Consider the following 25,087-nt stretch of genomic DNA (forward strand, 5'->3'; position numbering starts at 1 on the left):
TGTTTAATTAATTCCATTGGATTTATATAATTTTGTATTTGTGGTAAGATAACCATTCTTCCACCATCAAACAATATTTTCAAATATAATTATTTATAATTTCTTCGTATTTTAAGCTTAATTTTCTTAATTTAAGATATCTTCTAATTTTTAATTTATAGGATTTTCTATCTAATAAGTTGATCTCTTATTTGTCGTAAATATTTGAGGGTGCAATAAAACAAATATTCTCCATACTTGATATGATTGACAAAACCTTGTAGGAGATGGTCTCTTAGCTAGAGCCGAATAAATATATACCCATATGTTTGATCTAGTGGATCCTAACTAAGTTACTGCACATTTTACAACAATTGACAATTAGTCTAATTGACCAGAGCTATTCCTATCTATTTTTAATAATGATGTTATTCCAAGTTCTATTGCTTGGATATTAAAATTAGTTGAATACCTCATAATTGAAGTATTTAATCCATCTCTGAATATTAACCGATCATACCTTTCTAGTAGATCTATGATCGATAAGTACATTGCTCTAATAAATATATTGTTTCTAACTTTGTCTAATTGAATTACCTTTTGGAGGGTAGTGGCTTTGTTCTCTTTTTCTTTTTCCTCATTTTTTTTTCTTTAATACTTGAATCATAACAATATTTAAGCTTCTATACACATGCTTTTCTAGCAATGATATAAATACCAACTCACTTTTCTAGAATTAGTGCAATTGAATTATACTGAATATGCATTGGTAAATAACTTTCAAGAATATCACTTTCAAGAAGAAAATGATCTTGCATATTAGGAAATGATAAAATTTTTGGAGTAATAATTTATCTTTATTAAATTAAATAATTATATTTTTAGCCTATAATAAATTAGAGCTTCCTTATTGTTAATTTTTTTTTTTTTTTTTAACTTAGTTTTTATAACTTCATCCACTTTTCTGAAGGTAAAGCATTTCACTTACAAGCACTAGTGGTAGAGCCTATATCAACAACAATACACATATTACATGACTTATAACCTGTATAATTAAATGTACCTAAGATATAATTATATTTTTTTTTATTTATTCTTGACATGCTGTTATATTATCAAATTTACTGAAATTTGTTCTTGGCGAATTAAAAATTTGTACAATTTGTGTTGTTGATGAATCTTTTTTAGATTCAGTAGTCTTATTTTTCTCTTTTTGTTCATCTTATTTTTCAAGATTTATATTAGAATTAGACCTTGACGTTGATTCATTAAGACTAAACTTAGAGAAAGAACTTGTCCAGTTATTTTTATTGGAAGATTCTCTCTTATGCAAAGAGTTTTTTTTTTTTTCTAAAACAAAGATTTTTTTCGTGTAACTATAATTTTTATTAGCTTATGAAGTTCCTCACTATCTTGAGTGAACTCACTGATGAACCATTCTGCTGGGATTGAAAATCTTTCGGATTAATCAATCTTGATTGAATTGTAGTATCAAAACTATGTGATTCATATAACTCAACAAATCTTTTTTTTTTTTTCTAAAGATTTATGAGCGATTGATGTGTGTGTTATTTAATTTAGCTCATGGATTGTTTTTCAATAAACTGCATCATAAAATAAAATCAGATTACAGATTTAAATCTTTTGTCATAATTTTGATTCTACTAACTTGATCCATGTTGGGATCATCAATTGAGACAAAATTTAGCCTAATATTAAACCAAACCACACCATTCACTAAATTAAATTCTATTCCACCAATTAATGCTCTGCTTGTCTAAAGCTACAATTAATATTGGACTACCCATGCCTTGTCTAAATAGAAAAAAAATTAGCTGCAACCCCCAGCTGGCAGCCAAAGAAATAGAATATTCACTTCCCCCCTAGGGTTCACAAATACCCTCCTAGGTTATAGTATTTTCCAAAATGGACCCTTTTAGATTCCATTTCTTTGGCTGTCACAGGGGTTGCAGCCATTTGGCTACAACCCAGGCAGCAGCTACTTGACTGTAACCTCGGCAACAGCTAAATTTCGTCCGTCTAAACAAAGCGTCAATATAACCTGTATATTATAAAAAATGAAAATATTGGATAGACATGTGGTCATGAAAGAATCTAGATACACCTTTTTGTAAGACCTCTATAAATAAAAGATGGTTGACCATTATTTTTATTCTCATTTAAAGGATTTCAAAATTGTGAATTTTTTTTCTCTTTTTTTTCCTTTCTTTGGTTTTGTTGAGTATTGAGTACAATCCATAGTGTAATTGGATGGCTTAGTGAATGAGTGCAGTACTACTTGATAGCCTCACATTTTGGGGTTGATTGATAAGTAAACTGTTAGCACTATTAGAGGACCTCTACAACCTTAAGGAGAGTGACCATTGGGCTTGATTCAACTTATATCAATGTTGCAGAATCTAAATCAAGTGAAGTTAATACATTCTTTTTTAATTAGTGGATGTTACTACATAAGAGATATGTCTTATATTATGTTGCTGTTACCATATTATTACAACTCTTAAGGTGGTAGATTATGCTTATAAGAGACTATGGCTTCTTCTACCATGTTTGCCACAGCTCTTACCCCTGCCATGGGCCCATGATCAAACTAAAAAATTGTTTTATACTTCGACTAGATGGAGCCATTCAATGACAAAAGCTTTAAATAATAGAAATAGATGTTGCTATTTGCATTAGCTCAATTGGGGGTTTCTTTTGCTTTGTTTGAACCAAATCTTGATGAGAGTGATGACCTTACACTCAAGGCTAAGACTAGAAGTTTGGATTCAAGTGTGGACAATCAATGCAATAATAGCATACTGAATGTTCTTTTGTTCAATTATATATTATTTTATTCACAATATGAAAACGCGGTGGTGAATAAATATGAATGTGGTGATCAATGTAAGAGGCAATTAGTAAACTTCATTGAAGAAAAAGAAACATAACTTAATCAAAGAGATGTACAAAGAAGAGTTATCCATCAAGACCATCACCCACAATGAAGATAAAGGAAGAATCTCTTCACTCATGAATTCTAATACTTGGATGAGACTTTCAACAACAACCATAACGTTCAAAGCCTTATTCCAACTTAATGGGATCAGTTACATATGGATTCCATGCAAGAATGAACACAAGGATCCATGGAAAAAGATTGACAAATTATGGCAAATTATAATAAGTGTCAGCTGTTAACCTGATGCACCACTACAAATCAACCACAGACTTATAACGACATACTATAATAAGGTACTGGCTATCTACCGGACGTACCATATAAATCGGTCAAGCCAAAGCGTCCTATATGCATTATGTCTACCACCAAGATAATCCATCACCCTAGATTTTTTATTTTTTATTTTTAATCAAATGAAAAAAAATTTAAGATGGATTATTGAAAATATAGTGTTTTGGGATATAAATATACATCACGTTTTAGCTAGTTTGAAAAAAAAAAACCTCATTATAAGGCCTGAGACAAAAAAATAAAGTTTTGTATAGATTTATACACATCCAAGAAAAGGGGTGCTATGCTCAAAGGCCATAAGTTAGTGGTTAGGTCAAAAGACAAGTTAAGTAGGGCCTTTGAATTGCTCCAAACTTCCTTCACCTCCCACTTCTCTTGTAATGCATGTTGCACCCCAAGAAGTAGAGCTCTTACGTATCCTTCAATGATATTACATGTCAATAGGTAATCTATCATTAGCAGGGAGCATTTTCCTTCAAATAGAAAACATACTGCCCACCTGATCATATTGTTAGTGGGGTTGGAAATTATAGCACATATCATAATTGTGTAGTTGAGAGTTGGGACTTTGGGAAGCATAGACCTATAGGGAAAAGGAGATACCTGATTTTGGAGATACTTGATTTTGTGATGGCTCATGTGTGGAGGTGTAATTTAAATTAGTCCACCTAAGCGCCGGTTTTAAGATTAGAAAAGGATTATGTTTTTGTTTATTAAATGTTATATTATTTCTATGAGACCAAATGAAATAAGAGAAAGTAATAAAAATAGAGAAGAAGAAGTTCTGGCCATTCCCAGGGATTGAGAGAGAATTAAAGAAATACATAATTAAGTTTTGAAAGGATTGGGCACAAAGAGAAGTAGTTTGTAAACCCAGTGGGCTAGCTGCCCAGATGTGTTTGGTAAATTCACATGAGAGAAAGATATACCACACAGTCTCATATTGGTTGTTGTAAAAGACACAGTTAGTGTCAACATCCATCACCCAAGCTATTTTCATAAAAAGGAGGAATGAGATAACGAATTCTTGATAGCCTTGCTAAGCAAGAGAGTAACAATTTGAACACACAACTCTACATTGAAAAATACATAATTCCACACAAATCCACATTAAACGCTAGATACACAACACACAACTCCATGTTAAAGACTAAAAATGTAACTCACAACTTGAGTCAGAGGGATCTGTGAATAGTAATTCAATGCACCAATATAAAGTCCATCATCACAAGCAAACCAATTGCAACTCACATGCGTTATGTCTACTACCAAGACGATCCACCATCAACCCTATTATTACGTAATAAGGATTTGGTAGAAGAAAACTTAATAACCCCACTAGGACACCGAATAAGAGGGAGGACATTATTCACGGGATAGAGTCATAGACTACGTCATCCAGTCTCGGGCCCATTTATGGTTGATCCGACCCGAAACAACCAGGTTGTTGGGTCGACGAGGAATGAGAAGTGAGAGGCAACAGTTTTCAAAGTTCAGAACACCTAGCCCCCACCCAAAAAAAAAAAAGAGCGTCAAAGCTCTTTCTATCACCCGTTCATCACCTCGCGTTCCTTCTTTGTATCTGCAACCTATCCATTATTCTTTAACTGGATTTGCTTTCTTCTTCGCATCCTTTCCATTAATTTGGGTTTCTGGCTCTATAATGGTGTATCGATGGCGAAGCGGTCACATTTGACGGAAGTTGGCTGCATCGCCTGTGAAGAATTGTCCGAATTTGGGGCTGGCAAGGAAGGGTGGTTGGTCGAGAACCCCTCCCTTCTCGCAGCCCTAGACACTCATTCTATCGCTCTTTCTGATCGTTCTGTCGTTCTCATTCTCGACTGGAATGAAGATGATCCCTTCAATCGTCCCGTTAAGATCAGACCCTCACTGCCCCCAGCTGAGGGCGAGATTACCGCCATCGAATGGCTTGTCTTTGATGATATTCGTGTAATTTCCCTGGGCACCTCTAATGGGTATCTGCTCATCTACTCCGTGGGAGGCGATCTAATTCATAAACAGGTATCTTCAATGTCGAAGTAGATTCTTTCCTCTTTTGGGTTTGTGTGTGGTTGGGTGATGACACGATTCTTTTGACTCTATAATTCACAATTCGATGCTACAATGGAAGGGATGACACTGAGTATATGATTGCTTGGGAATTTGAATTTCGATAAATTTGAACATTGTTACTTGTTAAAAGGAATGTTCTTGTCTCTTGAAATTTTTTTGTTTAACGCACTTAATTTTTTTATTTTTTGGGAGATTATATTCTTTGTAAATGCCAAAATAAGGTTGCTTGGGACTGTGAATTGTGAAAGGACGATAATAATAGTTGCATGTTGTTTGTTGGAAGGTACACTACAATGAGATATGATGTTTATACTTCACTCTTAACTGAATTGGAACATAAGATCCTGTATACTTATGCTAAATCTATGATAAAAGAATGTAGTTGTTATGTAGCAAGAACTTAGTTTATGTAACTAATGCTATTTCCCAGGAGGATTCTTTGTTATCCACGGTAATATTGCTTTCTGAAGCACATTTTTATAATTAAGATAGTGAGTACTGTATACTTTTTGTATTGATAAAAATGCCCTTAGAAGAATTCCATCCATTATATAAGAATGCCTCTTCAAATTATTATTTCCCTCTGAAAATACTGCGCCAGTTGTAGCATTCCGGCTACAAAATTCGCTGAACACTAATTGTAAAGAGACTGATAATTCAGAGTGCAAAGCAATTTTCCTTTTTAAACATGTGTTTGGCATTAATGAGGCTGACCATTAATCCTCCCTGTCACCTAACTGAACTATGGGATACATTTCAATGAGCTAGATGGCTTTCCATATAGAATTTTAGTGAGATTAAAAGCTTCCAGATAAATTCTAAATTATACTCAGCAATATTCTTGTAACCTCATAACGTTCGTCTACTTTTAATTGCTTAATCTGTCATTCTAACGGAGCAATCGAGAAAATCAACAAACATTCTGCAGCAAAGTTTCATACCATTTTTTTAATGGTCTTAAAGTTTCATATGAACTTTGAAGCCAATATCTTTGTCATAACCATTCTTATAGCTGGATCTTTTGACATGCTCTTGATTTGAAGGCTATTGATGCTGCATAAATCAACAATAGTCCTTGAGAGAAGATTGATCTCTGCTTGGTTATTGCTAATGTTTGAACTGACTTCTTTCTTCCCTTTGTGGGTAACATGCTTCACTGGGTGAAGTAAGAGGATATGGAAAGCAGATCTAACCTTATCTGGATGAGTGGAATTCTTAATGGCAAAAAGCTTTCACAACATACTTTTCCTTGTTTACGGTAGGCACGGAATTAATTGGATCCCTTTCAATAAATTTTGACATTGTTGAACTTGAGTTTTGAGTTTCTGGAAACATGTTAATTCCCAAACAGAATATTTTACAGTATTAGGTTCTCCTGACAATGAGATATTCTTCCATTTGTTCAATCTTTCTGGCTGAGGTTATAAACTTTGCACCCTTTTGTTTGGATTGGTGACCACAAGAATTTTATTAGGAAGGAGAGGTGGAAAGGAAAAGAAAAGGCCGAGAGAACTGCGTCCAAACATGAAAGGGAAACATGACTCACATTCCCCATCATTCCACGTTCTACCACAGATTTGAATCCCCCTCCACCTACTAGCGTCCTCTAATTACAGAACCTACAGAAAATCACCGCAGCTGAAACAGCCCTTAAAGCACCCAGAACAAGTTCATTAAGGAAAGAGTTTTTTATTATTTTTTTATGATTTTTTTTTTAAAATTTTTTATCTGAAGGAAAATAGACAATAGCAAAGGAAAAAAAAAATATTGGCACTACATTGAGGATCTTCACTTACCGAAGAGCAGTTTTTTCTCGCTGCATTTAAGGTTTTCTTTTTGATCTGCCATTTTCCCAGGCATCTAAATCAACTTCACTTTCTTACCCCAAAAAAAAAAAAAAAAAATACTCTCTACCCCGACTTGATCTCAAATGTCTGTCATCCCAAGGTCCTTGCCACCTAGGACAATCATGCCAAATTTCTTGCCCACTCCTTGGGTAATAGAGACCATTTTTTTCTCACTCCTCTTTCTTGTCTCTAGAGAAGTTTTCCTTCATCTTATCTATTTCAATGTGGGGGATTCACCCGTCTACACCTTCTACTTGGATTGACCCCTCCACATCTCTAGTGCCCTATAAGTGTAACTCTCCATTTTTGCACCACAATAGAGACAAGAAATATAGAGATCAAAGCCAGTAGTGCTGATACCATGTGTTCATAGTGTGGAAATAAGTAATTATGGAAAAAGAGGGTCAATAATGAAGAGGATTACACCTTTTAAAAGATTTTCTTTATCATCTAGAGAGGATTGAATTAATGAATTTGTATTTCATATGTCATCATTCTTGAATAATATTATTGGGCAAGAGAACCCTGCCCGCTTGTGCGCGGCTGTGCTAGCAGGCCAATGGGAAGCCACGTGGAGGGATTTGGGCGGGGGGAGGGGGCATAGAGACACGCAAGTGGGAAGGTTTTTTTTTCTCCAGTATTATTTTACTCTAAGTCTGTATCGTTCTTCAATATTCCATTTCTAATCTTAGAAGTGGAAGACCTTTTATTTATTTATAAATTTTTTTAACTCTTTGAAAGACCTTTTATTATTTATAAATTTTTTTAACTCTTTCTGAACTTGGTTATGTACAGATGATATATCCTGGACGTGTACTTAGGTTGAGAGCCCGTGGAACCAGGAATGGGTTTTCACAAAATACATCCTCAGAGGAGGTTTCTATTGTTATGCCAGGTGTAATAGCACGCTTTGATGGATCAGATATTCAGGTATATCTTGTCAGTAATATGTAAGAAGTGCTGTGATAATATTGCATTTTTGATATGTCAATGACTAACTAGCACCGGCAATTGTGAGTTGTCTTTTTTGAGAAGGGAACTGTTATCACTTGAAAATAGACTTACGAGAATAGGTTGAACTCTATTCACTGCAATATTTTATCTATAAGCTGTATATTTTTTTAAACTGAGACATCTTGAGAGCTTTCTGACTAGTGCACCTAACAAAAGCTACATGCTTGGGATGTAGAACTTGCTCCAACGGTGGTTACAAGAAGCGCGCTCACAGTTTTGGGATCAGAAATTGCAAAAACAAGATCCAGAGGATCCAGGAAGTTCATATGGTAGACTGCGACACCAGCTGTGGAATGTCAGCAAGTATGGAACGTGTCTTGATGCGGCAATTACAGGGATAATGCCTCCTCCACTGATGGAAGTCCAGGTTAAATAACTTTTTATTAGTTTTATGAGTTGATTGATGGTTATTGAAAAAAAAAAAAAAAAAAGCCGGGATCATGGGCTCTGGACTAGTCTCAACTGGCTATGCCTTTTCCGAACTACTACTGGTTGGCGACATGAATTCTGTTCCACCAATTTCCTCTATTAAGCATAGTTCTGCTGTTATGTCGTGTTTTCTTGCCACTTTGACCGAGGTTGTTTTCAGTCTCAATTTTGTTGTTTTAAAATTTTTTATTTGCACCTCCATATTACTCTTCATGCTTAAAAGTCCTCATCAGACATGTTTGAACGACCTCAAATGACTTTCTTCATCTCGGCACATATTGGTTTTTCTTCCCTTGGATTTATTAACTTTTTGTTTTTTCGTTTGTCTTGCTGCTTATCCATCTCAACATCCTTCCTTAGATATGCCCATTATGTGTATTTGTTGTTTCTTCAGCTTTGTGTATTTTTTCTGGTCTTTAGCCATTTTATGAATGTGATCATTGTTTTCAATAAAATGTATTAAACACATAATATTCCAGAAGCTTCTCAGTTAATCTGCCTGCAATGATTCTAAAAGCAGCAACCTCTTCAATTTCTCCCTCCTTCATTGCTTAATTATGATTTAACCAATGTAATTAAGACACCAGGCATCTCTTGATCATTAGTCTTTACCACCGTTGCATTCCTACTCCTATTTTTATCATTGTTTAGTTGTTTACAGTCAATGTTGTGTTTGTACTGCTACTCTTACTTATATTTTATTTTTAGTCTCACTTACCTCAAGTCCTCTGATTGTAAAGCATTTCCTGATGGTTTAAATTTGGCGTGTACCCCGTGGTGAGGTTTACTAGACTGAAGAGAAACACTAGAAAACCCATTAAAAAAATCAGAACCGCAGACCAAATTTGAGAACATTAGACGGAAAATTGGAAGGACAATATCTCCCAATCTACCCAACTGGTGAGGCTGCAACCATGGTCGAATGGAGGTCCTAATAGGTCAATGTAGTACTGATTTAGAGGAATAAAACAGTACCAAACAGGATTGGAAGCAGAAAATAAAATTCCAGATTATGGAGGAATTCTGACAACTCTAGGGAAGGGGTGAAACCATAGAAATTAGGGTTCAGAAAATTAAATTAAGTTACTGATTTCAGTTATGGTGTATTCCAATATCAGTAGCTTAATCGAAACCTGCAAACAGAACTGGTTATGGAAGATGGAAGGCCTAAACAGTGTTCTAATGAGGGTAGGGGCAGAATTGGTATTATCAACATATCTCCAGTTGAATACAATCGGATGGCTGAATTGCTTGATTCGAAAAAACATACATCCAACCTTCTATTCTCTTATTTCTGCTGCTGTCAATTAAGTATTATTTTTAATTTTATTCAACTTGACCTTTGGCTTCCGAAGAATGGAGGGTAGGGGAATGGCTATCTCAGTTTGGGTGTCTCACCTCAATTATCCTAGTTGATCAACACAACCTATCTTAGACAAATATTTGCAAATAGCAAGAAAAAATTTCATTCAATCCATTCGTGTACAAGTAGCCCCTTACAACCTTATATAGAATACTCAAAACAGACTGAAACACTAAAAAATAAAAGCCTAATCCAATTCTTAACTAATTGGGAAACTGTTTGGCAAAATATTATGCAAGTGAACCTATGGAAGGTTTGTATTGGGATTGTAGATGTGCTAGAGTCATACAGATTTGAGAATGTGTCTAATCAAGAGATGTGAGCACTCCTTTTGCCTCTATGGCTCTTAGAAATTTTAATGTTCTTTGCTAATCGTGATGCATGGATTGAAAAGATAAGGACAAAATATGATAAATTAAAGACAAAGATGAATGGATTGTGTGATTTGTTGTCGTTCAACATACCAGAAACGTGATCTGTTGTCTCTGTTAATGTTTAACATACCAAAAACGTGATCAGTCCACTATAAACCATACAATGTAAGTAACAAGATTATCTACTAGTCAAGAATTGATTGGTTTATTGATTCTACACTTTAGAACTTGAAAGGAAATACAAAACTGAAAGGAAGTGTCAATGTACTGAGTAAAACTAAAAAGGCAATGAAAAAAGGAAAAACAAGAAACATGAAATAAAAGATATGCTTAATAATTTGTGTGATTAGTTTGATGATGCTTTCTTTCTCCTGCCAAAATTCCTTCTATAGTTTTTGAGAGATCCTGCTCTTTTGGCAGTTTCCTAACTATAGGGACCTACATTTTATGTCCTTAGTGGGACAATTATTGGATTTCCACCCCCTTCATTGGTTGTAACTGCCTTAACCACTTAAACCACGTGTTTGCAACTTCCTTGGAATTGAACCACCTCAGTACGGATTATGTTGACCGAAAATTGGTTAAGATGACCGAAAAGTCAGAATCAGTTAAACTAATTGAAAATTTGAAATCGATCAACTAATCGAAAAAATTTGTATTCAACCAACTAATCCAAAAACATCAAAATCGGTCAAGTTGACCGAATATTGGTCAATTTTTAATATCGGTTCCTCATTTATCGGTCAAGTTCATAGTTGTTACGGCGCCAAGGCGAACCAAGGCGGTGGAGGGTTGTCTAAGTGCTTAGGCGAAAAGGCGCACGGCTTGAGGCTACCAATTGTTATTTTTTATTTTTCCTATTTTCTAACATTATTTAGTAAGCTATATATACCTTGTATCATAAAAAATCAAGATTAAGCAACATCAAGTCATTAAAAATCAACATTTAGCCATATTAAATCATAAAAATTAACATTAAATCATATTAAGTTATAAAAAATCAAAATTTAGAGAAATGCTCTGGTTCTATAATAAGTTTGACTGGTCAAATGATATTATTTTTACATGAGACTTTTTGTATCAGTTATAATATAAACCAACTTTCCAACAAGTCTAAGATTACTTAAATCTAAGTTGTAATGACAAAGTTATGTTCCGGTCAAACTTATTTTTAAGTGCGCGAATGCTGTTAAAATCGTCTGAATGAAAATAATTTTATGGATATCAAAACAAAAAGTTATTTTACCGGACTTTTGGTTTTTAGCAATGTTTTAACGTGATAGAATTTATAAAATTTTCATAATTGAGAAAAACTCCAACATTTAAAAGTTGAAAATTGCTCCTATAACCAAAATCCAGTTTTTCTTCTTGGACTGAGGGGTTGACTTTTTATCCTTTTGGAATTTGATTTTTAAACTATTTTTATTGGATTCAAATAGGGGGTATTTGCTTATTTATGAATAATATCTTAAGTAAATGAAATAACAAAACACAAGGCGACATGCAGTGCAATTGTCGCCTTGGCGATGCCTTGACAACTATGGTTAAGTTGACCGAAATCTTTCCTGGAACCAACTTACATTGGTATGTATTGATCGACCTCGTTGACTAGCTTAGCTCACATACTCTAATCGATCTCTTTAATACAAGTTTCTTATCATCAGTCAAATAGATTGAAATAGGGTGTAAACAATGCCTCTCACAATCCTTTGGATGATTCTATTTATCAGTTAGTGGGTAGTCTAATAAGGATTATAGATTAGGATAGCTCGATCTATCTCCTTTTGGCAGGCCTCTCCTTGATTGATAATTTGGACAAATCTACGCTAAGCATGTTGAATGATGGGAATGGATTTTCATCAACTAATTCGGCTTATAATAAGTTCCCATGGATGGTGCTTTTCTTTGCCCTCTTCTTTGAGGAGCAGTTCATAATTGGTTGCTTGTATAACCAGTTGACCGAGGTCTGTGAACTTTTGACTAGCAAACCTGTTTTGCAGCCATCACTTGGGGGCCGATCAAGTAACTTAGCTGCTATACGGGAAAACGCCATCCAATTGGGAGGTTATCCAACCCAGATCCAATATGGATTATCATCAACAATGGGAGGAGAAATCCAGCGATGAACCTGAGGCCGAATTGAATATGGCCAAACGTATTTGAAATACAAACTGAGGGACTTGATGACCAGAGTGGGAGACCAAACGCTATACCATTCCTCCCTCAGAACGGTCTAAGGCCACAAGCTGGTTCAATGCCCAACTATGTTAAGGCACAAGCCACACAGAATCTCTTGGTCAGGAAAACCGAATGCTGATTGACCAAGATGAGTTAGCATAGATAATGCAGGACTAGATAAATCTTGCTTATAGACCAATAACCAGACTGATTTATGGGAATCTGTACCCAGAGCATTTAGATCACATTGATTTTGGTTGGGACCATAAAATACTTGAGTTTACGAAATTCTTGGGGGAAGACAACATGTCAACCTTAGAACACATTGCCGATTCACAACGCAATGTGGTAAATTGGGAGCCAATGAGATCATTAAACTTAGGCTCTTCCTAAGCTCATTGATCAGATCAACATTCATTTGGTATTTCAACCCACCGACGAATTCCATACAGAATTGGAAGGACATGGAAGACCGCTTCCATGCAAAGGTTTTCCAGTCAACAGTTCACAGACCTCGGTCAATTGATTATACAAAAAACCAATTATGAACTGCTCCTTAAATAACAAGAGCAGTGAAAAGCAGCATCCTTGGAAACTTATTATAAGGAGCCAATTTATAATCTGAATGTAATGGGGTCAGGCGAAAACAAATCAGTTAGTGTTGCACTAATTCCATTTCTATCTCCTACGATGCGCTAGCCGTATTCGTTCTTGTTTAGGCATGCTAGAATCCCCTTTTGGATAGAATCAAAATAAATCTGACTTCGATCAAGGCGAATAGAGTCCTCTGGTGCCCCAATTGCTCCAGGGAATTAATGGAGATCCAAAAGATTTGGGATAAACCAAAATCAAGGGTGAACAAAGGAATTTGAATCCCAAAGAACGTTATTCATTGCATTAAGATAAATTCTGAGAAGTACAAGAGTTTCACTAGTGGGGAAACTTGTTGAAATTACAACTAAAGGAAAACAAAAGTCCTAAATAGAATCTATGATTGTAAAAGGGATAAAACTTGAAAAGGGTTGCATTTTGTGTTGTTTGTTGAGTTGATCCTTTTACATGAATTTTTTTCCCCCTTAAATAGTGGCCTCGAATTTCAAATGCAAAGAATTAGTTGAGAAACCGCTCCCACTCTCTTACTTTTCTCATTACCAGGGAACATCTGTCCAAATAATACTGGACTTTTGACACGTCTTCATATTCCTCTATGTAGTTGTGCCACATGAAGAGTTATCCCATAAATCCGAAATTCACCACCAACGGTTAGTTATGTAAGTTGTGAAAAAGCTATCGCTGACGGTCAGTTGAAATTTCCAAACAAAGAAAACGGAGTGATGTTAGTTGATGAAAAATCCATTCCCATAGGTCAACATAGTTAGTGTAAATTTGTCCAAACTATCAGTCAAGGAAGGGCATGCCAAAAGGAGATAGACTGAGTTGTCCGAGTCCATAATCCTTATTGAACTACTTGCTGATTGATAAATAACATTGTCCAAAGGATTTTGAGGGGCAATGTTTACACCCTATTTCAGTCTATTTAACCAATGATAAGGAACTTGTATAAAGGAGATCGATTCAAGTATGAGAGTTGAGCTGGTCAACGAGGTTGGTTAATGCATAGCAACGTGAGTTGGTTCTAGGGAAGATTTCGGTCAGCTTGACTGACAATGAGGAACTAGTATTAATAATTGACTGATATTCTCTTTCCGGTCAGTTGACCGATTACGAATTTTTTTGGTCAGGTGACCGATTTCGACTTTCCGGTCAGGTGACCGATTCTGAATTTGTAGTCAGCTTAACCGATTGTCGGTTAACATAATTCGTACTGAGGTGGTTTAGTTCCAAGTTGTGAATACATGATTTAAGTGGTTAAGGCAGTTATAACCAATTAACGGGGTGGAAATCCAATAACTGTCCCACTAAGGACATGGAATGTTGGCTCTTGTAGTTAGGAAATTTCCAAAAGAGCGGGATCTCACAAAAACTATAAAAGGAATTTTGGCAGAAGAAAGGAGGCATCATCAAACTGATTACACAAATTATTAAGCCTGTGTTTTATTTCATTTTTCTTTCTTTTCTTTTTAGTTTTACTCAGTATATTAGTATTTCCTTTCAAGCTCTAAAGTATAGAATCCACTAGTCAGTCAGTTCTTGACTAGTGGATAATCTTGTTACTTACATTTTATGGTTCATAGTGTAATGATCATGTTTCTAGTATGTTGAACATCAACAGAGACAACAGATCACACAATCCATCCATCTGTCTTTTAGTTATCGCCTTCTGCCCTTATCTTTTCAATCCCTACGGCATGATTAGCGAAGAACATTAAAAGTCCTTAGAGCAATTGAGGTAAGAGGAGTGCTCACATCTCTTAATTAGAAGTCAGAAACACATTCTCGACTCTGTACGACTCTGGCATGCCCATAGTCCCAATACAAACCTTCCATAGATTCACTTGCAGAATTTTTTTTTTCCAATCATAAATTGGCACACCCGGTGGTGATGTAGATCCATACTTTGGGAGGATCTATTAGAGGAAGAAAGGCCCAACCAAGAAGGGCCTAGCGATCCACACTTAAGTCCACTTCAAGTGGCTGAATTAGTTGTTAGAAGAAGGGCCAATTGGGCCCATCGATTCTAGCTATAGGTATTTATTTAAATGTTTAATAAGTGAGGCCCATTGGGCCCACTGATTGTAATGTTCTATATGGACTCTTAGTTAAGTAACTTATTCCATGTTGGAGTTATAGTCCTAGTCCTATTATGAGTCCAAGTCCTACTATGAGTGTCTAGTCTTAATTGGAAACTAGCTTTTAGTTATGTCATGATTGCTATTCTGCTCTCTTTAAATAGAGGAGCCCATGTACTCATATTTTCAGATTTGAATAAAGAAAATGGCAGTCAATTGCTTAGAACAGCCGGGATAGCTGTGGGTGAGAAGCCCGAGCCAAGATAGCCAGTCCTCTCCCACTTTCCCTTTGTTATTATTCTCTTGTTCCTGTAATCGATCACTTAATTCTGTTCACTGTTGTTGCCCTTATTAATTTTATACAATTGAGTTCTGTTCCTTGAGATCGATCAACAAGAAGCACCCCTTTTGCCAATATTGAGGATCTGATCTGCTTGACTATTGGAGTACCTGTTCTTCACCATAAGTGGACTACGCGATCCACCTTGGAAGACTGTTTGAAGCTGCCAGCTGCTGTCCCTGCAGAATTCTGACAAATTCTCTCTCCTAGGTCTGATTTTCAAGAAAGTAATTATATCATCAACCAGCCGTCAGAAGCCCTTCAATTTTTTAGGTTTTTGTACCCTCCCTAGAGACTACCTACACCCAAGATTGCAGCTCATTTTGAGCTCCACAACTGCAGCGGCCCCTCTCTCTGTGGGTTTATCGCAGGTTAGTTTCTCTCTCCTGGCCGATTGGTATTTTCTTGGGTTTTCTTTGTGGGGCTGTCTTTATCTTGTGTGGGTTATTTCTGGTTGCTTTTCCCTTGGTCTCCCAAGTATTCTTGAGTGCAAGTAGCTAACCTTTAGTCATTAGTTGTATTGTTTGGGGTTGTAACTTGTAGGGTAGTTTCTTGTAACCTACTCCTACATTAAGTGGTATCAGAGCTATGGCTGAAGAAAGCTCAAAACAAATCACTCTGGAAGATGTGTGGAAATCCCTTTAGACTTTGATTGAAAGGCTGGATGGTCATGATCAACAATTGGCATAACTAAGACAGTCTATTGCTGCTCACTCCAATACTCAGGCTACTGCTGCCCAAGTTAATGCTTAGCCTACTGTCAACACCACTGCCTATGTACCTAGAAGGGTCACCTTACAGGCTCGAAGGAATCTACCAGTTCGAGGTGGAGAATATGAGGAATATGAAGGTCTCCAATTTCTCTAGGATGATACATATAAGGTGATGTTGGAATTGAAAGAGTACAACGGAAAACATAATCCCCTCTACTTCCATGATTGGCTGAACTCCTTTGATGATTATTTCCATTGATATTGTATGCCTAAAGAAAGGAAAGTCCAATTAGTTATCACTAAGATATAACAGGTGGAGCTAAGGACTGGTGGAGAGCTGAAGAAGAAAAACTCATGCACATGCGTTAAGGACCTCCCAGTTGGAAAGACTTGAAACCAAGGTTCAAGGTATGGCGTTTCGACCCTTGGGGATCCCAAAATTTCGGTCGAAACTTGGGAAATTCGAGGAAACCAGGGAATTTTAGACATTTCTAACACATTCACATCATTAGTTTTATTAAAAAAAACACACACACACACACACAGTCATACTTGTGTGGTGAATCAAAGGTTCAGTAATCATTACACTGAGTTGTTCACTGAAATATGTTGTAGGTAAATGCATTTTCAAAAACAGAAAAAAAACAATAACATCCAAAAAAAATTGGGCCACCGTGAATGCGTAGATCGGGTCCTCCTAAGTAACATATAAAAAATTTACATAATTCTACTTATTTATAAGTATATTCTATAAAAAAAAATAATTTTTAGGGAAGTTGGGACTTACCTTTTTGGTCCAAGTTGTCTTTCTTAGATGAAGCACGAACCACCCTTAGATTCAACTTTGTTAGGCAAAAAATGGAAATCTCCACTGTTTCCCTAAGTTTTCCACTCCTAAGAGAATAACCTAAGAAGAGGGTCAAATTCTGCTAAAGAAGGCTTGGGTTTCTTTTCAAACTAACTTATATAGGACCTTTGGGTGGAACCAGCTAGTTTGGTCGAAATTTTCCATGTTTCAACCGAAATGTGGGAAATTTCTTTGAAACATAGTCGAAACCTGTGACTTTTAAAAGTCACAGGACATATAGTTTCGACCCTTAGGGATACGGTCGAAACCTGCAAAATTCTTGAACCATGCTTGAAATTGATCCTCAGTGATAGGTTCCTACCACCGACTTATAGACGTCGACTCTATGACATGCTAAATACCCTTAGGTAAGGTACTATGACTGTAGAAGAATATGTCAATAGATTTAATGAACTACTTTCACGTACAGGTGCCTATTATGAAGATGAAGAACCATTTCAAATTGGGATTAAGGCATGACATTGTGAGAAGCTTAGTGTGATACAACTACCCTAGTACCCTCTATGAATACATGTATTGAAAAATCACTAGAGGCAGAGGATCTGATTGAAACATCCTCTAGGGGGTACAACTAGCCTACTGACAACAAGAGACAGTTTGCACTAACCAAACCCAGTGGATTCCCTACCCGAGCTCCACAAATTACATAGGATAAAGGTAAGGCTCCAATGGGGGGGAGGGAGACAGGAGTTGTGACATACTATAGCTGTGGGTGAACTGGTCATGTTGCAAAATTCTGCCCCAAGCGTGGACGATCCAACTCCATCAATCATGGTTTTAAGTATTGGTACGTATCGTACCATATTGGTCGATACGTATGTGTATCGGCCCTTACCGATACGATACACACTGATACGATACATGAAATTTTTAAAATCCTTTCGTATCGATATGTATCCTACGATACATACCGATATGCACCGATACACCATCGTTACACACCGATACGATACGATATAACACTGATACGCACCGATAAGTATCGATAATCTATGGAAAAAAGAAAATCGAGGTGAAATGTATATTTTGGTATGTATCGATACGTATCGGTGTGTATCGATACGGTATGATACGTACTGATACAGTGTGCTACGATTATATAATGGCCAAGTTGGGTAATTTTTCAGAAAATAGGATTTTTTGAGGGGTTTTTGTTCAAAAGTTGTTGCTAGCCATATTTCTCTCTAACTAAAGTGGAAATCAAGATTGGGAATAAGGATTTTACATTTATGGAACAATTACAAACCTTCAATTCTTAGAGCCCGTTTGATAACATTTCAAGAAACTTGTTTCTGTGTCCAGAAACGGCAGAAATGGAATAAAAAGCGTTTGATAAAACTGTTTCGTTTCACTTGTTTTCAGAAATAGAAATTGAAATTTCTAAGTATTTATGGTTCAAGAAACAACCCAGGCGAAACAAGTTACTTGTTTCGCCGTTTCTGGAAACGACTTGTGGCCATTCTTTCGTTGGTTACTAATTGACTTCTAGAAACATGATTTATCAAACACCTTCAATTCCGTTTCTGTTTCTATAAACGGAAATTTATGTTTCTGCCGTTTCTTGAAACAGAAATGGCAGAAATGTTATCAAACGGACCTTTAGTGCGATACCATCAATTTAGTGTTTATGCATAATACATGTTATCAATAGCTTTTTTTAACAAAATTTTTATGCAAAAGTGTATAAAAAAATGTTTCCTATCCATTTATGTGCGTATCTTTAGCGTATCTCCGATACGATATGGTACCCTCCAATACGTATTTTAATTTTGGCCGACCGATATGGCGACTGATACCGATACTTTAATCCTTGTCATCAATGCCATTGAGTCCAACCCTGATTTGCAAATCCATGAACCTCAAGATGATGCTTGGGCTGTTAATGTTGCTATTGAAGGGATGGAAGATGAACTTGAAGATGAGTATGCACCAGAGGATGATGATCCTTATGCCTATGTCAATGTGGTTGCAAGAATCCTAGTGGCTGAATCTAAGGGGGAAGACTGGAGGAGGCACAACATCTTCTACACTCTGATGTCTTGTGGACCTCATAAAGCTTAGGTGATTGTGGACAACGGGAGTTGTGTGAATGTAGTATCCCAAGCCTTCATGGTGGAAGGAAAACTAATGACTGAAACCCATCCACAACCATACAAGGTATCACTGCTAGACAACAACACCATGGCTCTAACTCAATGTTGTTCTGTACCACTGAAGGTTTCAGATTATGAAGAAAATGTATAGTGTGATGTCATTCCCATGGTCTTCATTGATGTGCTACTTAGAAGGCCTTGGCTCTATGACAACAATGTTCTAGTTGGAGGTACTAAGAATTAATGCTTCTTCGATCACAAAGGCAAGCCATTCATTCTAAATCCACTCAACATTCCACAAGTGAAGGATAAGTTAAGGGCTGCCCAAGTAAGAAGACAACCTGTCTTAAAGAATGTTGCAAAGACCTCTAATGCAAGAGTAGATTACAAGAAACTACCCCAGCAGCTTATAACCCCAAACAATACAAATAGGACCAGGAAACAAAGAAATATGACCATCAAACAAACCCCCAAGGATACAATACCCATACAGGAGCAAAATCAGCCAAAAACCTAACCCGATAGGAGAGAAAGACTTGCTATAGAGTTAGAGAGAGAGAGAGAGAGAGAGATGCAGCCAGGTCTGTAAGAGTCCGATTGAGTTGCACTCTTGGGCATAGATATCACTAGGGAGGGTACAAAAACCCCTAAAGTTGAGAGGATTCTGACGGTTGGTTGTGAAGTTACAAGCTTTCTTGATTTTCTGACCTAGGAGAGAGAAAACTTCTAGATTCTTCAGAACAACAGCTGGTTGACTTCAGATGGTCTTCAAGAGAGGATCGATTGATCTTCTAAAAGTGTAGAACCAGTCCCCAAAATGATCTGCAGACCAGATCTCAGACTTGGGCAGCAATGAGGGTCGATTGGCTTCAAGAACAGGAACTCTTTGGCTGATCGATTCTGGTTTTTTATGCTTGGACAGATCTGAACTTCTTTAATACTCACAGCAGCAGTAAACATAAACAACAACAATTGAGAATGAAAATAGAAAGATTAAACAAAGAAGAAACAAGGGAAAGTGGGGGGAGGAGGTGGCTATCTCAGCCTGGGCTTCTCACCTACAATTATCTCAACTGCTTTAAATTTAGTTGTAAACTTTCTTTTTATTCAAATCTGTCCAATAATGGTACATATGCCTCTCTATTTATAGAGAGGAAGTTTACAATCATACTAAAACTAGGAGCTAGTTTCCAAAGAGGATTAAACACTCCTATTACAACTAGGAATTGAAAAAAGACTAGGACTTGACTTTATGACTCCAACATAGAGTCAGACTAACTAACTACTAGTCCATATAGGACTTTACAACTGACCAGTGGCCTAATGAGCCTTTATTGAATTAAATAACAACTAATTAAACTAATGACTTAAATCCCGTTTTCCTACCTTCTACCCATATTTTAGGCCCATTAAAGTGGCCCATTTCAAAGAAAACCCATGGGATCAAAGGCCCAATACATACATAACACAACTCAAGACTTATTTGCAATAAAATAAGCCCAAGCGACTTATCTACATCAACCTCTCCCAAATGAACGACTAAACAAAAGAAGCAACCATTCAAAGACAATATCAACAGGAAGCCCTCGTTAGATAACAAGCTATGCGTGTTGCCCCATTGGGAGTTCTTGACTACTAGTGAAGAGACCGGACTGATCTTAGCCCTCGTTACTAAAGCAGCTGAACCGGTGAAAGAGGTTGCACACCCACCACAAATCAAAGAGTTACTTGTTGATTTTTCAGATTTGGTGCTTGATGAATTGCCAGATGAACTACTACCTATGAAGGACATCCAACATGCCATTTACCTAGTGCCTGGGTTAGTACTCCCAAATCTGCCCACTTATCGTCTCAGTCCCACAGAGCATGCTGAGCTCAAGAGACAAGTGGTGGATGATTTGTTGAGAGAAGGTTTCTTTATTGTCATCAAAGAAAAATGAATCATAGCGTATGTGCATTGACAGCTGTGCTATCAATAAGATCACGGTAAAGTACAGATTTCCTATTCTTCATTTGGATGATATGCTAGACATGTTGACAGGAGCCTCTATATTTTTAAAGATTGATCTCCAAAGCGGCTACCATCAAATTCGAATCCGTCTAGGGGATGAATGGAAAACAACCTTCAAAACCAAAGAAGGGCTATATGAATGGAAGAGTATACCTTTTGGACTCACCAATGCACTTAGCACTTTCATGAGGGTGATGACACATGTACTGCGCCCCTTCATTGGCAAGTTTCTTATAGTATACTTCGATGACATTAATCTACAATAAAGCACAAGGTGAGCATCTTGAGCATCTGAGACGTGTCATGAGTTAGAATATATGAAAGGAGAGGAACAATGAGATGTGAGATGAGGAAGAAGTAGAAGAGGGAGTGATGTAGGGCCTTAGGGCCTTAGGAAAGAAAGGGAAGAAATCCTTGAGTGAACTCAGAGTTGTAGGGAGAAGAGAAGAATCACACAAAAGGGGAGGGGGAAGAAGGTCTCATGACTAAGCAAACCACAAGGTTTCAACCAATTAATTAATTCATCATTCAAAATCTGTCTAATTACTTGGGTTACATGCCTTTATACAATAAACTAAAATTAAAACTTACCTAATAAAATCTAAAATAAAATTAGCAACTCTTAATTTGCTTCCTAAATTCTAACTAATGAAATTAGAAACAAAATAAAACTTAAATTGGTAACTCCCTAATTGACTATTAACTACCCAAATTAAAAGATTGCAAATAATCCCAAACAAAATAAAATCCTAAATTTCCTAATGGATATAAAAATCCAATCGGACCCGGTTCATCTCGGTTGAGGTTGCCCGAAGGGTTAATCCGGTTCAACAACATCAATTTTGCATCAACTCCTCCGATGTTGAGAAGAACTTATGATGACAACAATAAAAACTCACGAACGGAGGTGAATTGCTCGTCGTCTGCATCGTGAACAAAATCCATGATGTGAAGCTTTGGAGGTGCATTCAAGTCTAGAAAATCTCGGGGAAGAATAAATTCATGATGGTGAACAAGTGGCGCTGCATTAATTTCCTCCATTACTTGATCCACAATTTTCTCTCTTTCTATTGTCATCACTTGTTCCACAATAAGATGGTCTTCCACTTGTGTTGATGCCTCTTGATGTAGATAAATCACTTAGGCTTATTTTATTGCAAATAAGCCTTGGGTTGTGTTATGTATGTGTTGGGCCTTTGATCCCATGGGTTTTCTTTGAAATGGGCCACTTTAATAGGCCCAAAATATGGGTAAAAGGTAGGAAAATGGGATCTTGTTCATTAGTTTAATTAGTTGCTATTTAATTCAATAACGACCCATTAGGCCATTAGTTGGCTGTAAAGTCCTATATGGACTATTAGTTAGTTAGTCCTACTCTATGTTGGAGTCATAAAGTCAAGTCCTAGTCCTATTTTGAATTCCTAGTTGTAGTAGGAGTGTCTAGTCCTATTGGGAAACTAGCTCCTAGTTGTAGTAGGAGTGTCTAGTCCTATTGGGAAACTAGCTCCTAGTATTAGTATGATTGTAAACTTCCCCTTTATAAATAGAGAGGCATATGTTCCATTATTGGACAGATTTGAATGAAAATTAGTTTACATTTATGAAAAAAAGTTTGCAACTAAATGCTTAGAGCAGCTGAGATAGCTGTGGGTGAGAAGCCCAGGCTGAGATAGCCACTTCCTTTATTCTCTTTCACCCTTCTCAACCCCCCATCCGTTTTATTCTTCTTTTTTTATTTTATTTGCTGTAACATTCAAGAGGTATAATTCAGATTCTAATAAAAGCCTGCAGAAATTAGAACCGATCAGCAATCCTAGTGGGAATAGAGAGATCGATCTCCTCTCTTTCTCTCTTCTGTACTCTGTTCAGCCAGGTCTTCAATCAAGGTATTCCAGGCCTCATAAGGGTCCCATGATCCTTACCTAGTCACTATTGGAAGCATTCAGCTGCTGTTCTTGAAGGTTCTTCTCAATTTTCTCTCATAGGTCAGAAAATCAAGAAAGCTTGTAACTTCACAATCAGCCATCAGAATCCTCTCAACTTTGGGGGTTTTTGTACCCTCCCTAGGGACTATCTACACCAAAAAGTGTAGCTCAATCGGACTCCCACAAACCTGACCGCACCTTTCTCTCTCCAGCTCTATAGAAGGTTTTTTTCTCTCCTATCGGGTTGCGTTTTGGACTAGTTTTGCTCCTATATGGGTATTATATCCTTGAGGGTTTATTTGATGGTATTATTTCTTTGTTTCTTGTTCCTATTTGTATTGTTTGGGGCAATTGCAGAGTTTGTTACTTGTAATCTACTCCTGCATTACCTCTGGTTCAACTTGTGGTTGTACTGAGGGTATCTCTTTCTCTGACTTAACCAATTCATGGAGATCAAATTTTCGACCCATGTGGTAAGCCTAGAGGGTGCACATATTGTTGTCACGATCAAGAAAACCGTCTCGTTCCAACCGCCCTCGACCCATTTTAATGATGCGCTGAGGAGAGTTAAACACTTCACAAAAAACACCATCATAATAAGGAGGAACAGAGAATTCAACAAATACGTTATCCTCCGACCCATAAAAATCTGACTGGTCTTTGACAACATGTCCACTACAGATCTAGAGACAAAATTTTCATTTAGATGCTCATCAATTAACAATTTAGCAGACTTTTCATTGGGCAACCGCACTCGAAATTTGAACACAAAGGAATCCATGACCAATCTTGTGTCAGAATTGCTATGGGCATAGTTGTCACGGCGTCAAATCGATCCAAGGCGGTGGAGGGGTGGCTAATCGATTTGGCGATTAATCGCCCATTTTGGCGTTGCCATGGCGGTCAAATCGCCCGTGTGTCATTTTTTATTTTTTCTATTTTCTAAAATTATTTAATATGCTACTTTTTTATTTTTCCTATTTTTTAAAGTTATTTAGCATGCTACAAGCCTAGAATATATACCCTATAACATATAAAACAAACATTAAGTAACATCAAATCATCAAAAAATCAACATAGCCATATCATGTCATCAAAAATCAACATAAATTATTGACTTATACAGTTATACATCAATTCATCACTCATCAACATAGTTGTCACGTGTGGCATAGGGACAAACAATCAAGGAGCATTCTTTTGATTACTAAATATAGGGGAAAATGAAGCTTGAAAGTAAAAAATCAACATGTACATCACACAAAAGTAAAAAGTAAAAGGCTAACCTGTGATTGAAGCTTGAAAGTAATGATTGGAAGTGAGTGAGCAACCTGAACAAAGTAAAAGGTATATATGTCAATATATCATATATGAATGACAGAATGAGAAATATATATTTGGAAACCAAAAAATAGAATCATTAGATCAAATGATGAGATAAGTGGCTAACCTGTTAAGCTATTAGTGACTTACTGAAGCAATAAAGCTTGATAGCAAATGAACTCAACATAAAAAAAAAACTTAACTAATCATCCAAGTTCAAAGTTTAAAGTTTAAACAATATATAAAATCCAAACACTCAAACAGTCAAACACAAATAACTTAATCATCATAATCATCCAACAAATCAACAGATGGCAGATTCCTTTGTTGTCCTTGTCCACTAGAAGCATTTGCATTTTCACCAAAATTATCTATGACATCCAAGTCATCATTCACATCATCCTCTTCTTCCAAATCTTCTTCCCCATCTGATTCTGATGACTCCCCAACATCCCTCCCTCTACCACGGCGTGTGTAGCACAAATTTCCTCTAGAGGTTGATGATTGAGCTCTCCTGGGTCGATTGGGCCCCTCCATTGTTGCCCCCATTGCTCTACCAGCAACGTCCCATGTGAGATCAGCATCGGGATGGACTACATCATCCACTTGCTCGT

The 25,087-nt window shown here is 36.7% G+C and overlaps 1 protein-coding gene across 2 annotated transcripts in view; it reads left to right on the forward strand.

Annotated features, from left to right (window-relative positions):
- Positions 1 to 4,720: 4,720 nt before the first annotated feature.
- LOC122094077 overlaps positions 4,721 to 25,087 on the forward strand; it is a 33,159-nt gene continuing 12,792 nt past the window's right edge. For both annotated transcript variants that reach the window (XM_042664730.1, XM_042664731.1), the window contains exons 1-3: positions 4,721 to 5,254; positions 7,948 to 8,082; positions 8,342 to 8,533. In XM_042664730.1, coding sequence (XP_042520664.1) covers positions 4,907 to 5,254; positions 7,948 to 8,082; positions 8,342 to 8,533 — 675 coding nt within the window. In that variant the 5' untranslated portion in view covers positions 4,721 to 4,906. The remainder of the gene's footprint in view (positions 5,255 to 7,947; positions 8,083 to 8,341; positions 8,534 to 25,087) is intronic.

This window comes from Macadamia integrifolia, chromosome 11 (assembly GCF_013358625.1).
Source record: "Macadamia integrifolia cultivar HAES 741 chromosome 11, SCU_Mint_v3, whole genome shotgun sequence".
Classification (NCBI taxonomy): domain Eukaryota; kingdom Viridiplantae; phylum Streptophyta; class Magnoliopsida; order Proteales; family Proteaceae; genus Macadamia; species Macadamia integrifolia.